This window comes from Suricata suricatta, chromosome 12 (assembly GCF_006229205.1).
Source record: "Suricata suricatta isolate VVHF042 chromosome 12, meerkat_22Aug2017_6uvM2_HiC, whole genome shotgun sequence".
NCBI classification, from domain to species: domain Eukaryota; kingdom Metazoa; phylum Chordata; class Mammalia; order Carnivora; family Herpestidae; genus Suricata; species Suricata suricatta.
Window position 1 is genome coordinate 88,329,786 of NC_043711.1, and position 12,632 is coordinate 88,342,417.

At 55.8% G+C, this 12,632-nt stretch overlaps 1 protein-coding gene across 5 annotated transcripts in view; it reads left to right on the forward strand.

Annotated features, from left to right (window-relative positions):
* Positions 1-12,632, forward strand: part of PLCG1 (phospholipase C gamma 1) — a 36,479-nt gene that overhangs the window by 15,141 nt on the left and 8,706 nt on the right. For 4 of the 5 annotated variants that reach the window (XR_003901147.1, XR_003901146.1, XM_029917662.1 and 1 more), the window contains exons 2-18: positions 5,532-5,684; positions 5,800-5,893; positions 6,051-6,098; positions 8,661-8,745; positions 8,842-8,925; positions 9,156-9,190; positions 9,378-9,450; positions 9,555-9,656; positions 9,879-9,997; positions 10,084-10,169; positions 10,243-10,363; positions 11,083-11,251; positions 11,366-11,488; positions 11,572-11,673; positions 11,753-11,940; positions 12,177-12,377; positions 12,452-12,571. Coding sequence is in view for 3 of the 5 variants with exons in the window: in XM_029917662.1 (XP_029773522.1) it covers positions 5,532-5,684; positions 5,800-5,893; positions 6,051-6,098; positions 8,661-8,745; positions 8,842-8,925; positions 9,156-9,190; positions 9,378-9,450; positions 9,555-9,656; positions 9,879-9,997; positions 10,084-10,169; positions 10,243-10,363; positions 11,083-11,251; positions 11,366-11,488; positions 11,572-11,673; positions 11,753-11,940; positions 12,177-12,377; positions 12,452-12,571 (1,903 nt within the window). In the remaining 2 variants the exon portion in view is untranslated. Of the gene's footprint in view, positions 1-5,484; positions 5,685-5,799; positions 5,894-6,050; positions 6,099-8,660; positions 8,746-8,841; positions 8,926-9,155; positions 9,191-9,377; positions 9,451-9,554; positions 9,657-9,878; positions 9,998-10,083; positions 10,170-10,242; positions 10,364-11,082; positions 11,252-11,365; positions 11,489-11,571; positions 11,674-11,752; positions 11,941-12,176; positions 12,378-12,451; positions 12,572-12,632 lie in introns of all 5 variants that reach the window. The other variant, XM_029917664.1, reaches the window with a different exon arrangement.

The window sequence follows — 12,632 nt, forward strand, 5'->3', positions numbered from 1 at the left end:
TACATCCTCCTTTCCTGATGGGTGGTTGATTGGCCAGTAGGTTTTGAAGACTTGTCTTTGTAGGGCTGTTTGAAAAGTGGCTTCAAAAAGAAAAGAAAAGTGGCTTCACTGGGGGCAGGCGATGCTAGGATACTGGTTCCTGACCAGGAATCTCAGGTCTACTTTAGAATCTTGGATTTGATGCTAGGCTCCGTTGTCTCTGTCCCAGGGCCTGCCAGTGAAATCTGCTATGGATCAGGATTGGCTGGCTCTCCTGAGTCATACTCATTAAGATATCCCGATAAAGGCTTGGTGCCCTGCCCTTGCCATATCCTTTCTCTTTCCTGGGGTTCCTGTTTTCCTGGGACTCTGCCTGGGCTACAGGAATGCTGTCTCTGTGCACATCCCTGGTGTGGCTGTCCTGATGCACTAGGCAGAAGGAGGGCTGGTGGGACACCTGTGGCTCAGCCTAATGTCTGGGAGGAGCTGGGGAGCAGGATTCTAAGACCAGAAGCAGCTGTATCCTCAGAAGAGCCTAGCATAGACAAGTCCTCTATGATCATCATCTTCAACCCCTTCCCAGGCTGCAGACTGGCTGCCTGTCATTTAGCTTGTCCCCTTCATAGCACCCTCTTTTCTCATCCGGCAGAGTTGGGGACCTACTTTTTTGCAAAGGCAAGTTCTAAGCAGGCCCTGAGAGCAGCAACAGTACTTTTTGTTGTTGTCTAGCTACCCACCTCCCGGTGCATGGGATCAGTTCTGGGGCTCAGATGAGGAAACTAAGACTCTTAAAGGGAAAGTGACTGCCATTACTGGTATGTCCAGAAGGCTGCCTGACCCAGCCACTCTGCGCTGGGTCACTGCTGGTCTCTAGTCTCTGTGGTCTCAGGCAGAGGAGTCTGTCCTTGGGCCAAGAGAGGAAAGAAGGGCGGGGGGTTCCTTATCTGGTCATGCGAGCTTTGGTCTGCATTTGCAGGTTCGGTCTTGTGGCATTCTGCCTCAGTACTCAGAGCTGGCTCCTACCACCGGGCAACAAGCGTGTTTCTTTCTGCCTAAAAATCAAGGTTGAGGGTGGTCAAGGCAGGTGAAGGTTGAGTCTCCTCTGTGAATATCTTTATGTCATAGTCTGTTTGCATGTGATGGTCAATTGGCTGTCCTAACAAAACCTTTCATTTTATCCATGATGTGCCAGAGAGAGCAAACTGCGGCCCAGCTATACGCTTGGAAGCAGGATTTGAAAATTGATCTTTGTGATTTTAGATCTCTTCGTCTCCTGTTCCGGTGCTCCACCACGGGGTGCATATGCCTCAGACTCTTGATGAGTGTGCTGGTGGGGCGCTGTGGCCACTGTGGCGGCAGGGACTGCAGGTTCAGGCAGCAGCTCTTGGCTTAGAGCATGTCTGCGCGCACTGAACTCTGGTCCTAGGAGCCCTACTCCTCCATGGTGTCCCATCCCTGTGAACCCCCTTTTTGAGCTAGGAAAATGGGTGCTTGGATTCTTTTCCTTTGGCCGAGGCAGCTGTGGCCTAGCTTTATCTCTCCTAGGTCTGGGTTCACTCCCAGCAAAGCCCTGGCAGACAGCTGCTTTGGTCTCCCCTGCTGCCAGCCCCGTGGGCTCCATGTTGACACATTAGGCACACAGGGAGGCAGGGGTCAGTCTCCTTCAGACATCACTGGGATCAGTGGGTCCTGGCAAGGCCCTTACTGCAACACTGTGAGATAAGAAGAGTTCCCAGTTTCCTAACGGGGAAACCACGGCCGAAAGAGTGAGGACCTGCCCAGGGCTGCACAGCTAGAATTTAAGACCTGTGTGGTTCTCCTCTGCTAGGCGTGGGCAGCCTTCAGGAAGGGACAGTCAGGGCAGGCTTCCTGAGGGAGTGGGAGGAGGCAGATTGCCACAGGATCCCCAGACCTCTGATCAGAGCTCCAGGCAGCCTGGCCATCAGAAGGTCCTCAGCCCTCAGAGCTGGCGGGTGATGCCAGTCCCTGGCCCGGGTTTGGGTAATCCCTCATTACCCCAAAGCCTCTCTCGAGAAGAGCTGGTCTCTATATCTTCATGAGGATGTGTGGGTATTAAATGTCTCGGTAAATTGTTACTGTCCACCACAGCCATGCTTCAAGTGGTGATCCTCAATGCCATTCCTGAAGCATGGGCCTCAGGGACCTGGTCCTGGGAGGAATCTGCCCACCATGCCTCCAGACAGGCTGAGCTTGGCCACGTTGTGCTGATGGAACCCCAGGCCCTCTCTGGGTGGAGTGAGCTGGAAGATGGGCCTTTGTCACTGGTGGAAGCCTATACTCTCGTGTGCCACACAAGTTGGCCTGGCCACAGGTCCCTTGGTTGTAGGATCCTGCCCTTGTCCTCACCGTCTCACTTCCCCATTTCCAGCCCACCAAGAGCCTCTCAGTACCCTGGCTTTTCTTTTCCCCCAGTGTTCCTTGAACATTGCTTTCCCATGGTTGTAAGTAGGTGATAGGTTCTGAGTTGTGGGTCTCTGGAAACAGAGTGCTACTCTCCTACTCTTCCAAGTAGCTCTCCTCTCCTCTTCAGGCTCCCAGGTCCTGGGAGGGTCTCTGTCCCTGCCCTTCCTGTTCCACTGCAGTTCTGACCCAGACAGCAGGGATGGCTCGGCCTCCCCCAGTCCCCAGCTAAGGCAGAGGCCCTACCTGTCCCAGGGAGACTCCTCCCCCCGATCGCAATCCCTGGGGGACCAGTCCTGGCCCTCTTAGGAAAGGAGAGATCCTTGTGTTTGTCTGGGAGGCAGATGGATGGGAAGTGGGGTTGGGAGGGGACACAAGATATGACTTTTAGGAACATAGTAGAGCATTGCACCAGGCATCACGTCCTTTTCAGCCTGCTGTTGGCTTGATGCACTTGGAAGTCATCAGGACCAGGCTGGCACTTCCTTATGTGAGGGAAGTACAAGGGATCAAGTGTGGCCAAGTGGGAGCTGAGGTGACTTGGACACCTGGCTGGGAGCTGCTCTGTGCCTACCTGGTTCCTGTCTTAGGCAGGAGCCTATTCTGCCTCCAGCCTGGTCTCAGGGGAATGTGCCCAGGAGCACAGGGCAGGCCAGAAGTTCCTGGGCCTGCTAGCAGTGTGTCTGTGTGTGTGTGTGCACGCCCATGCACCCACGCCAGGCTCCAAGAGGCCTTGCCCCAGGCTTTCAACTGACCCTCTAGCTGCCTGCCGAGCAGGCACATCGTGGACTACCTCTAATGATGGCTGGGCAGCTGAGAGGAAGGGCCCAGACTGTGGAGTATGCAGGCCCTGGCCTAGATGCATTTGTGTGTGTGAGACTGTGTGCCTTTGTGAGAGGTGTGGGAGGGAATGACAGCAGCTCTGCACCGGAAAAGTGTGCTGGTTTCTGTTTCAAAGGGCAGGGGTTGTGGTTATTCTGTAGTTTCTGATCTGGGCATTTCCCCTGTTCAGCTCATCCTTCCATCCTTGGAAACTATCTTCTCTGGCTGGGGTTTTGTGACTCAGTTCCCCCCACCCTCCCTGTTTCTACCTGAGTGTAACTCCCTGTTTCTAAAACACCCCCACCTCTTTTTGTGGCCCCTTCCCCCACCTGTGTGCCTGCTTTTTTCATTTGTTCATTCAGTCCTTCAGCAAACCTGGCCCGGGGGGAGATGAAGAATGTGTGTATACACACACACACACACACACACACACACACACACACACACTGCCACGAGGAGTCATGGGTGTGATTACTGTAGACTTCTGAGTTGGGTCTTTGGAGGGAGAGGATGGAGCCTGGGAGGTAGACGGTCCACCCTAGGGACTGGGACAAAATGGGTGATAGGAAGCACTGGACATTCTTGCACTTGGTCCAGCTTAGTTTAGATGGAGCAGAAAAGATGGAAGGGAAGAAGCTGGGGGTATAAATCACTGACCTCACCAGGAAGGGCCTTCAAGGCCAGATGAGGAGCTGTTCTCCTCAGTCAGCAGCCTTGGGAGGGATCAAAACAGTGTTATAAGGATTCAGAAAATTTAGGAAGGGTAGCTCATTGGTAAAGAGGACTGGGGGTGGGAAAGGGGGGGTAGGGCTTTCAGCAGGAGGACCAGGCTTGTGAAGGTTGATGAAGGCAAGGAGCAGGGAGGGAGCAAGGTCCAGGTAGAACCAATAATGCTGTGATGGGGGCAGCTGGAGTTGGAGCTAGAAGCAGTGCCTCTATTTCAGGTGGGATAGATGGGGCACACATGTGGCTGGAAGTCAGGAAGAAGGCCTGGGGATTTGGCCCCCTTAGGGCATTCCAGCCAGGGTGGTGTACAGTTGGAGCTGAGAGGACTCTGAGGTGGATGCTAGCGTGCTAGAACTACTCCTGGGCCATTCCGGGTTGAGAGCATTAGAAGGGGCTGTAGTGCCAGGGCACTGCTCAGGGGGGATCCTCCCTAAAGCTGTCTCTTTATCTGGCTTGGAAAATCTGCCCGCTGTCCAGGGTCACAGCCAGCAGCAGGAATCATATGGGTGTGTGGCTGGGGGCGGCCTGTCTCTGTTGCACAGTGCTAGGGGCCCCTCCAGGCCTGGGGTTAGAACCTGTGCCCCAGTCATACTTTGGTGAGGGAGCAGAGGGAGGGAACCTGCACTGACCGAGCTCCTGGGTGCCGCATACAGGACTGGGCAGTTTTTGCTATTAGGATTTTTGATCTTACCAGCACCCTCACTATTACTGTTGCCTGTGTTAACAGATGAAACAGTGGGGTCAGAGTGATTGTCACTGTGGTGAGCTATTGGGAGGTAGAGCTGGGATTCTAGTCCAGGCAGGGTGGTCCCAGAGTCCATGGATGCTTTTTCTACCACCCTGTTTGCTAGAGAAATTGAGTCAAGCCCTTGGCTTTATATATTATAAAACTGAGACTAGAGGAAGTTAAACGAGTCACTCAACATCCTCTCCCTTATTAGTGGCCGAGGCAGGTCGTCTGCCATTCAGGCCCCTGTGCTTCCCCGATCTGTACTGTTTGAGGGCAGGGGAGCACAGACAGGCCCTTTGACAGCCAGGATGGGGAGACATCCCTTTGGATACCCACTTCCAGGCCCCTTGCTGAGACTTGCTCGTGCATGTCTGTAGGTGGTGAGCCATTTCAGGGGTGCCTCAGTCCCCTGGGCCTGATCTCTCATTTCTCCCCTGGATCCTGAGACTCATTTGGGTGTCTCCCTAGCCATAACCTGGGACTTTACAGTTTCGTTTGTATACTTCATGTCAGGAAATGGTCCTCACAGAACAGCCTTAGTCCTCATTTCTCTTTCTAGAGTCCAGCTGTTTTCCAGGTCAGCAAGGGGATTCTCAGCAAGGGAAGGTATACAGGATGGGGTTGCCTGCTCCCCCAGACAGCTCAGCTTTTAGTAGAGGCCTATCCTTAGGCTTAGCCTAGCTCTCTTTTACCAGCTAGTGGGACTGTGAGTATTCCTGTCTCTGCCCCTGGACAAGGTGTCTCTCTTTGTCATCCTTCCCTGAGGGAGTGAGGGAGGAAACCAAGCAGCTCTCATTCTGGCACAGACTCAGGAGACCTCAGCCTGGTCTTGGCCTCTTCTCTGCCTTCCTAGTTGACATTCGAGAAATCAAAGAGATCCGCCCAGGGAAGACCTCACGGGATTTTGATCGCTACCAGGAGGACCCTGCTTTCCGAACAGACCAATCACACTGCTTTGTCATACTTTATGGAATGGAATTCCGCCTGAAGACCCTGAGCCTACAAGGTGGGGGTCATGGGTCTGCTGGAGGTGGGGGGTTGTTTAGAGGGAAATATCTACTAGCCCCTGGCTCATCAGGAAGTGTGTGTCCTTAGTTTAGCCCTTTACCCCTTGATCACAGCTACATCTGAGGATGAAGTGAACATGTGGATCAAGGGGCTAACTTGGCTGATGGAGGATACATTGCAGGCGGCCACACCTCTGCAGATTGAGAGGTAAGAACCATCCCTGACATGGTAGGGTTGGGGGCATTGGGTTCTAGGGAGCAGAAGCAGGGACACAGGCTTTGTGAGCCCAGATGCTGCCTGCTGACTTCCCCAAAACTAGTCTAGCTGGAGAAGTTGTTCTCACTTCAGGCTTCTCTCTCTCCAGGTGGCTGCGGAAGCAGTTCTACTCAGTGGATCGGAATCGTGAGGATCGGTAGGTATTGAGCTGCGGCTGTAGCCCAGCAGGTGGGTTGGGGCAGCCAGAACGGTAGCTGTGTCTCTGAGCAGCTGCCTGGAGAACCGGAGGACCCAGGGGGCCTGCCTCCTGGGGGGCATTAGAGTTGGGGGGCAGGCAGGTGATTCTGGCACAGATAACTTCCTACAGAAAGCCCTCTGATGGCCTTGGTGCAGGTTGACCAGAGAGGCCAGGGACTGTAAGTCATGTGCCCTACCGGGCACAGAGATAGGAAATGGGAGACCTGGCTCTGGGTGTCCTGCAGGGAAGGTCAGGGGCCTGCAGTATGTGCAGGGGCGCCTTCTGAGCTCATGCCTTTGAAGCTGTTATACAACAGAGGGGCCTAGGGGAGATGGAGGACAGAGACCAGGTCACGGGAAGAGCTTTTGATTGTTGCTGTGAAAGAGCTGGAAAACCACAGAGTTCACTGAAGGGAGGCGTCTGGGGTCCTGACTTGAGTTGTACCAGGAGAGTGTAGGTCAGGACAGAGCCAGAGAGCTCGGTCAGGCAGCCGCTTCAGCATTCCAGGTAGAAGATGAGAGGGGTTGGGGGTGGTGGGGAGGAGAGGAATTGGGCTCTAATGTTGTTGTTGTTGTTTTAAGTTTATTTAGTTATTTTGAGAGAGAGGGAAAGAGAGAATTCCAAGCAGGCTTCTATAGAGCCCAACGTAGGACTTGGTCTCAAAAACCCTGAGATCATGACCTGAGCTGAGGTTAAGAGTTGGACGCTTAACTGACTGAGCCATCCAGGCACCCCTGTGCTCGCTGTATTTTGAAGATTTTTTTTTTTAATTTATTTCTGAGACAGAGACAGAGCATGAGTGGGGAGGGGCAGAGAGAGAGGGAGACAGAATCGGAAGCAGGCTTCAGGCTCTGAGTTGTCAGCACAGAGCCCGATGTGGGGCTCGGAACCCATGAACGTGAGATCATGACCTGAGCCGAAGTTGGAGGCTTAACTGACTGAGCCACCCAGGCGCCCCAGAACCCAGTATAATTTCTTAACATTGGTTTTAGTGTGCAAAAGAAAGAGGAGTCCAGGATAACAGTAAGCTTTTTGACTGGAGCATCTAGAAAGGTGGAGTTGCCATTGACTGAGATGGGGGAAGGCCATGGGAGGAGCACATTTGGGGACTTATGGGTTCATTTGGTGCATATTAAGTTTTATGATGCCCTTAGATGTCCAGGTAGAGCCATAGCAGGTAGGTAGAGTGAGTTTCAGGGAGAAGTTGGAGCAGGAGATGTTACCTCAGGAGTATAGAGATGTTCTTTCCACAAACCATGAGGCTGGAGATCACGTTGGGGTGGGGTAAGCATAGCACGAAAAGGGAAGAGGACTAGTGGCTGATCCCACATTAGGGATTGGAGTGGTGAAGAGGTGCTGGCCTGGGGAAGTAGCAGTCGTGAGGTAAGAGGAAAACCCGGAGGGTGGAGTTTGGAAGCCCAGGGAGGAGGGAGTGGTCATCTGTGCCTGGCTTTGTCAAGTGTGTTGAAGACAGAGAGGTGCCCTTTGGACTTGACAGCACAGAGGTTGTTGGTGACCTTGAGTGGAGAAGGGGGCTCAGGGAAGGAAAGGGAGTGTGGATGGCTCCTTCAGGGTGCTGCTGTGAAGGGAGCAGAGAAGTGGGTGGTAGCCGGAGAAGTTAGCAGGGTCAAGATGAGTGTTTCAGTCAGAGAGATAGCAGCTTGCTTGTAATGCTAGCGGTCAAGAGTCCACAGGGGGAAAGCTGGGTGATGCAGCGAGTTTCCTAGCCTGACAGGCTCCCCCCTGGTGACTGGGGTCAGATGATCCGGTGCCTGCACAGAGCGCACACTTGCTGAACAGCCCTTGCCAGCACCAGCTAAGACCACTCGGTACAGAGCCAAATCCTGGAAGGAAGTTCTGCTGCTGCCCACCAGGCTCTCTGGCAGGAGGAGGAAGAGGAGGGAAAAGCCTCTCTTTCCTCCATCTTTTCCTTTCTGCTGCTGGGGCCCAGCAGTGTCCTCTGTCCTCAAATCCTTGGCCCTGGAGGATAGGAACAGTTCCCCGTCAGCCCCAGGAGAGTGCCCAGTCACCAGCAGTGGTGGTTCACCGAGCAGGACCTCCCCCGCCTCTGCTGCCGGGTATTGAGGCGCAAACTCCCAGCATTCCAGGTGACTCGTGAGGAGTCACTGTTGAGCTGCCCCTCGCAGGGACTCTTGAGTGAGCTGCGTGGGGCCTGGAAGTTCAGCAGGGGGAGGCTGCCTTCCTGTGTCCTGGGTGGGCCACCAGCCTCTGGGAGAGTCTAGGGGGACCAAGGTACAGGCTTGAGGGCCTGACCCACTTCTTCAGGCCTGTTTGCTCCTTCCTTGTGAGAATCATGGCCTTTTCCCTTGCCATGGGAAACTGACACCCAGAGAAAGGAGGGGACTTCCCTTTGTCATCTCAAGGGTTCTGATTTAGTTTCCCCATCAGAAATGCAGGTCCAAGGGTAGTGCTTACCTGTCCAGCCCCAGGTGAACTCAGCCTGTAGGTCAGAGGTCATGAGAGGTTGGGTGATGCCACTGGGGATGTCTCTTTCCTCAGTATATCAGCTAAGGACCTGAAGAACATGCTGTCCCAGGTCAACTACCGGGTCCCCAACATGCGCTTTCTCCGAGAGCGGCTGACGGTAAGGAATTCCCAGGCCGTCGACAGGCCAGCAGTGGGGGCAGCCTGGGAGCCCCTCACTGCGGGCCTCACTACAGTCCTGTACTGTGTTGTGCAGGACCTGGAGCAGCGCAGCAGTGACATCACCTACGGACAGTTTGCTCAGCTGTACCGCAGCCTCATGTACAGCGCCCAGAAGACGGTGCATGAGCCACCTGCCCTCCCACGGCCCCTGCCCCTGCTCTCCCGCCCCAGCCCCAGCCCCGCTTGCCTCAGCCCTACTGCCCCTCTTGAGGGCTTTTGGGTGCCATTTCTCCAGCTCTTCTCCTTGAGGCCTGCCCCTACCTGTTGCCCCAGCCTTTCTTCCTGAAAGCCCTTTTCCCACGTGGCCTCCCAGGGGCTCTCACTCTGACCAGGTTCTGTCTCCTGCAGATGGACCTCCCCTTCTTGGAAGCCAGTGCCTTGAGGTTTGGTTTGAAGTGGGGCGGTGGGGTTCTCCCCTGGTCCCTCCCAGTGTAGGTGGGAGGCAGTGGGAGGGGGTGAGCCATGGGGCAGCTGTGCTGGCCAGGAGCTGGGCTCTGCCTTCTGAGGGGCCCTCACTATCGGGGCTGCGCCAGCCAGCTGCCTGCCAGGTACTTCCCTTCTTCCCCACAGGGCAGGGGAGCGGCCAGAGCTCTGTCGTGTATCCCTTCCTGAGTTCCAGCAGTTCCTCCTCGAGTACCAGGGGGTATGGCTGGGCTGGGCAGAGCCAGGGAGTCTGGCTGAGGGGGTGGGGAGTGGGCTCGTCACTGGCGAGGTCTCATGTGCTCCTTACCACCCTGCCCCCACCAGGAGCTGTGGGCTGTCGACCGGCTTCAGGTGCAAGAATTCATGCTCAGCTTTCTCCGAGACCCCCTGCGAGAGATTGAAGAGCCATACTTCTCCCTGGATGAGGTGAGCCCTACCTTTCACACATCAGAATGGGAGCTGCTGACCAGAACCCCACCTGGGTCCCAGGAGCCAGATTCTCCTTAGGGGTGCCCCTTTGCTCCCCCCATTGTTTCCCTTGCCCACCACAGTGGACACTGAGCATCCTCTCCTTCCCAGCACTGCCATGCCAGCAGGTTGGGGTAGGGGCTCACTTTTGTCTTTCTTTCCCTGCCCATTTCTGGACAGTTTGTCACCTTCCTGTTCTCCAAAGAGAACAGCGTGTGGAACTCGCAGCTGGATGCAGTGTGCCCGGACACCATGAACAACCCGCTCTCCCACTACTGGATCTCCTCCTCCCACAACACGTGAGTTTCTCCCTCGGACCCCACCCAGGCCACCCTTGGGAGGGAGGCACTCATACAACCACCCTTGCCTCTCCTTCCCTGTCCAGGTACCTGACTGGGGACCAGTTCTCCAGCGAGTCATCCCTGGAAGCTTATGCTCGCTGCCTGCGGATGGGCTGTCGCTGCATTGAGTGTGCGTTGGGGCCGGGGCTGGGGGAGGAGGTTGGGGGGCCTGCCCTCTTGACTGTGGTCGTGTTGCTCCCCAGTGGACTGCTGGGATGGCCCAGATGGGATGCCAGTCATTTACCATGGACACACCCTTACCACCAAGATCAAGTTCTCAGACGTCCTGCACACCATCAAGGAGCACGCCTTTGTTGCCTCAGAGTGAGTGGGGGGCGGCGCAGGGAGAGGAGGGCTAAGATTAGCTTGGCTCCAGCTCTGTCCTGTGACAGAGGGTCCCCTCCAGTGCCCTGTCTCCACACCCCCTGTTTTTTCTTACTTTTGTTGTCCTTTTGGGTCTTTCCTTTGTTGCTGTTTGCTGGACCCATTCTTCCTAAGCCCCTTCCTGTTTCTTACACCCACGGTCTGCCCTCTTTGTGGGTTTTTCTCTAGCCTGTGGAACTGAAGCTCTACCCATCCTCAAAAAATATTTCCTTAACCCTGGTCCCTTTAGGCCATTGTCCTGCCAACCCCTTTCCCTTCACAGCCCAGAGAGTTGTCGATGTCCCCACTTGCTGTCCTGCAATTCCTGCTCACCCGTACCTGCCCTCACTGTTCTCTCCTGCCTTGCTGAAGGGATCATCAGGGGCCCCAGCAACTAACTGGAGGGTGATGCCTGTCTCTCCTCACCTTCTTGCTGTAGGATGTCTCTTGCACTGCGCAGTCCCATCCCTTTGTTCCTGTTGCACCCTTTGGTGCCCTGTGGAACCTTCTCCACTCTTCCAGCGACCAAGGCCAGCATCTTCTCTGGGTAGCTTCCATATAGACAGAGCCTCCAGGCCCTTGGTTCCTGACACTTCCTTCTCTGACGAGGTGTTTGGATTAAGCATCGACCGCTCAGAATTGTAAGGTGTCTGTCACTGCACTGGCTCCTTACCCTTTAGGTACCCTGTCATCCTGTCCATTGAGGACCATTGCAGCATCGCCCAGCAGAGGAACATGGCGCAGTACTTCAAGAAGGTGCTTGGGGACACACTCCTTACCAAGCCTGTGGACATCGCTGCCGACGGACTCCCCTCACCCAACCAGCTCAAGAGGAAGATCCTTATCAAGGTAGGGGTGGGGCCCCCACACTTCCCAGCACCTCTCCCAGGCCATCGCAGCCGGGGTGAGGAGGAAGGATGCTGGGACTGGGGAAAGCTGCCATGCCTTGGCCTGTCCCTATAGCACAAGAAGCTGGCAGAGGGCAGTGCCTATGAGGAGGTGCCTACATCAGTGATGTACTCCGAGAATGATATCAGCAACTCCATCAAGAATGGCATCCTCTACCTGGAGGACCCTGTGAACCACGTGAGGGCCGGGCCGGGCCAGGCATGGGGAGGGGCATCGTGGGAGGAGGCCTCCATTCATGGGCTGCGCTTGGTCTCTCCCAGGAGTGGTATCCGCACTACTTCGTCCTGACCAGCAGCAAGATCTACTATTCTGAGGAGACCAGCAATGACCAGGGCAATGAGGATGAGGAGGAGCCCAAGGAGGTGAGGGGCCAGCCCAGGGCTGGGGGCCGGGCTGGGGTCAGAGTCACCTAGTATGTTTGCTGTCGCCCTCCCCCCACAGGCCAGTGGCAGCACAGAGCTGCACTCCAGCGAGAAGTGGTTCCACGGGAAGCTCGGGGCAGGACGGGATGGGCGGCACATCGCCGAGCGCCTGCTCACCGAGTACTGCATCGAGACCGGGGCCCCTGACGGCTCCTTCCTTGTGCGAGAGAGCGAGACCTTCGTGGGCGACTATACCCTCTCTTTCTGGTAACTCACTCCTGGCACATGTATACTCCGATGTGGCACCTCCCAGAGACCACCGCAGTCCGTTCCTGGTCTCTGTCGCAGCCTCTCTCATGGAACGTGATCTCTTCACACACCCGTGCACGCCTATACTTCTCAGGGTGCTTTGAAGCCCTCCTGCAGGGCTGCCCTCACCCGAACAGCTTAGGCACCTCGCATGGGCCCAGACTGCTCCTCACTGCCTCCTTGTCTTCCCTTAGGCGGAATGGGAAAGTCCAGCACTGCCGGATCCACTCTCGGCAGGACGCTGGGGCCCCCAAGTTCTTCTTGACAGACAACCTGGTCTTTGACTCGCTCTACGACCTCATCACACACTACCAGCAGGTGCCCCTACGCTGCAACGAATTTGAGATGCGCCTCTCAGAGCCTGTCCCGCAGACCAATGCCCACGAGAGCAAAGAGTGAGGGAGGGGCTGGGGGCTGGGTGGGGTACCTGAGTGGTGATGGCCGGGGCTTGACCGAGGCCTGTCTTCAGGTGGTACCATGCCAGCCTGACCAGAGCTCAGGCCGAGCACATGCTGATGCGTGTCCCCCGGGATGGGGCCTTCCTGGTGAGGAAACGGAATGAGCCCAACTCTTACGCCATATCCTTCCGGTGAGGGGTATAGCCTCGGGGCACTAGGTGGTGTGGGGCTGCGCCTGAGTCTGGGCTGCCC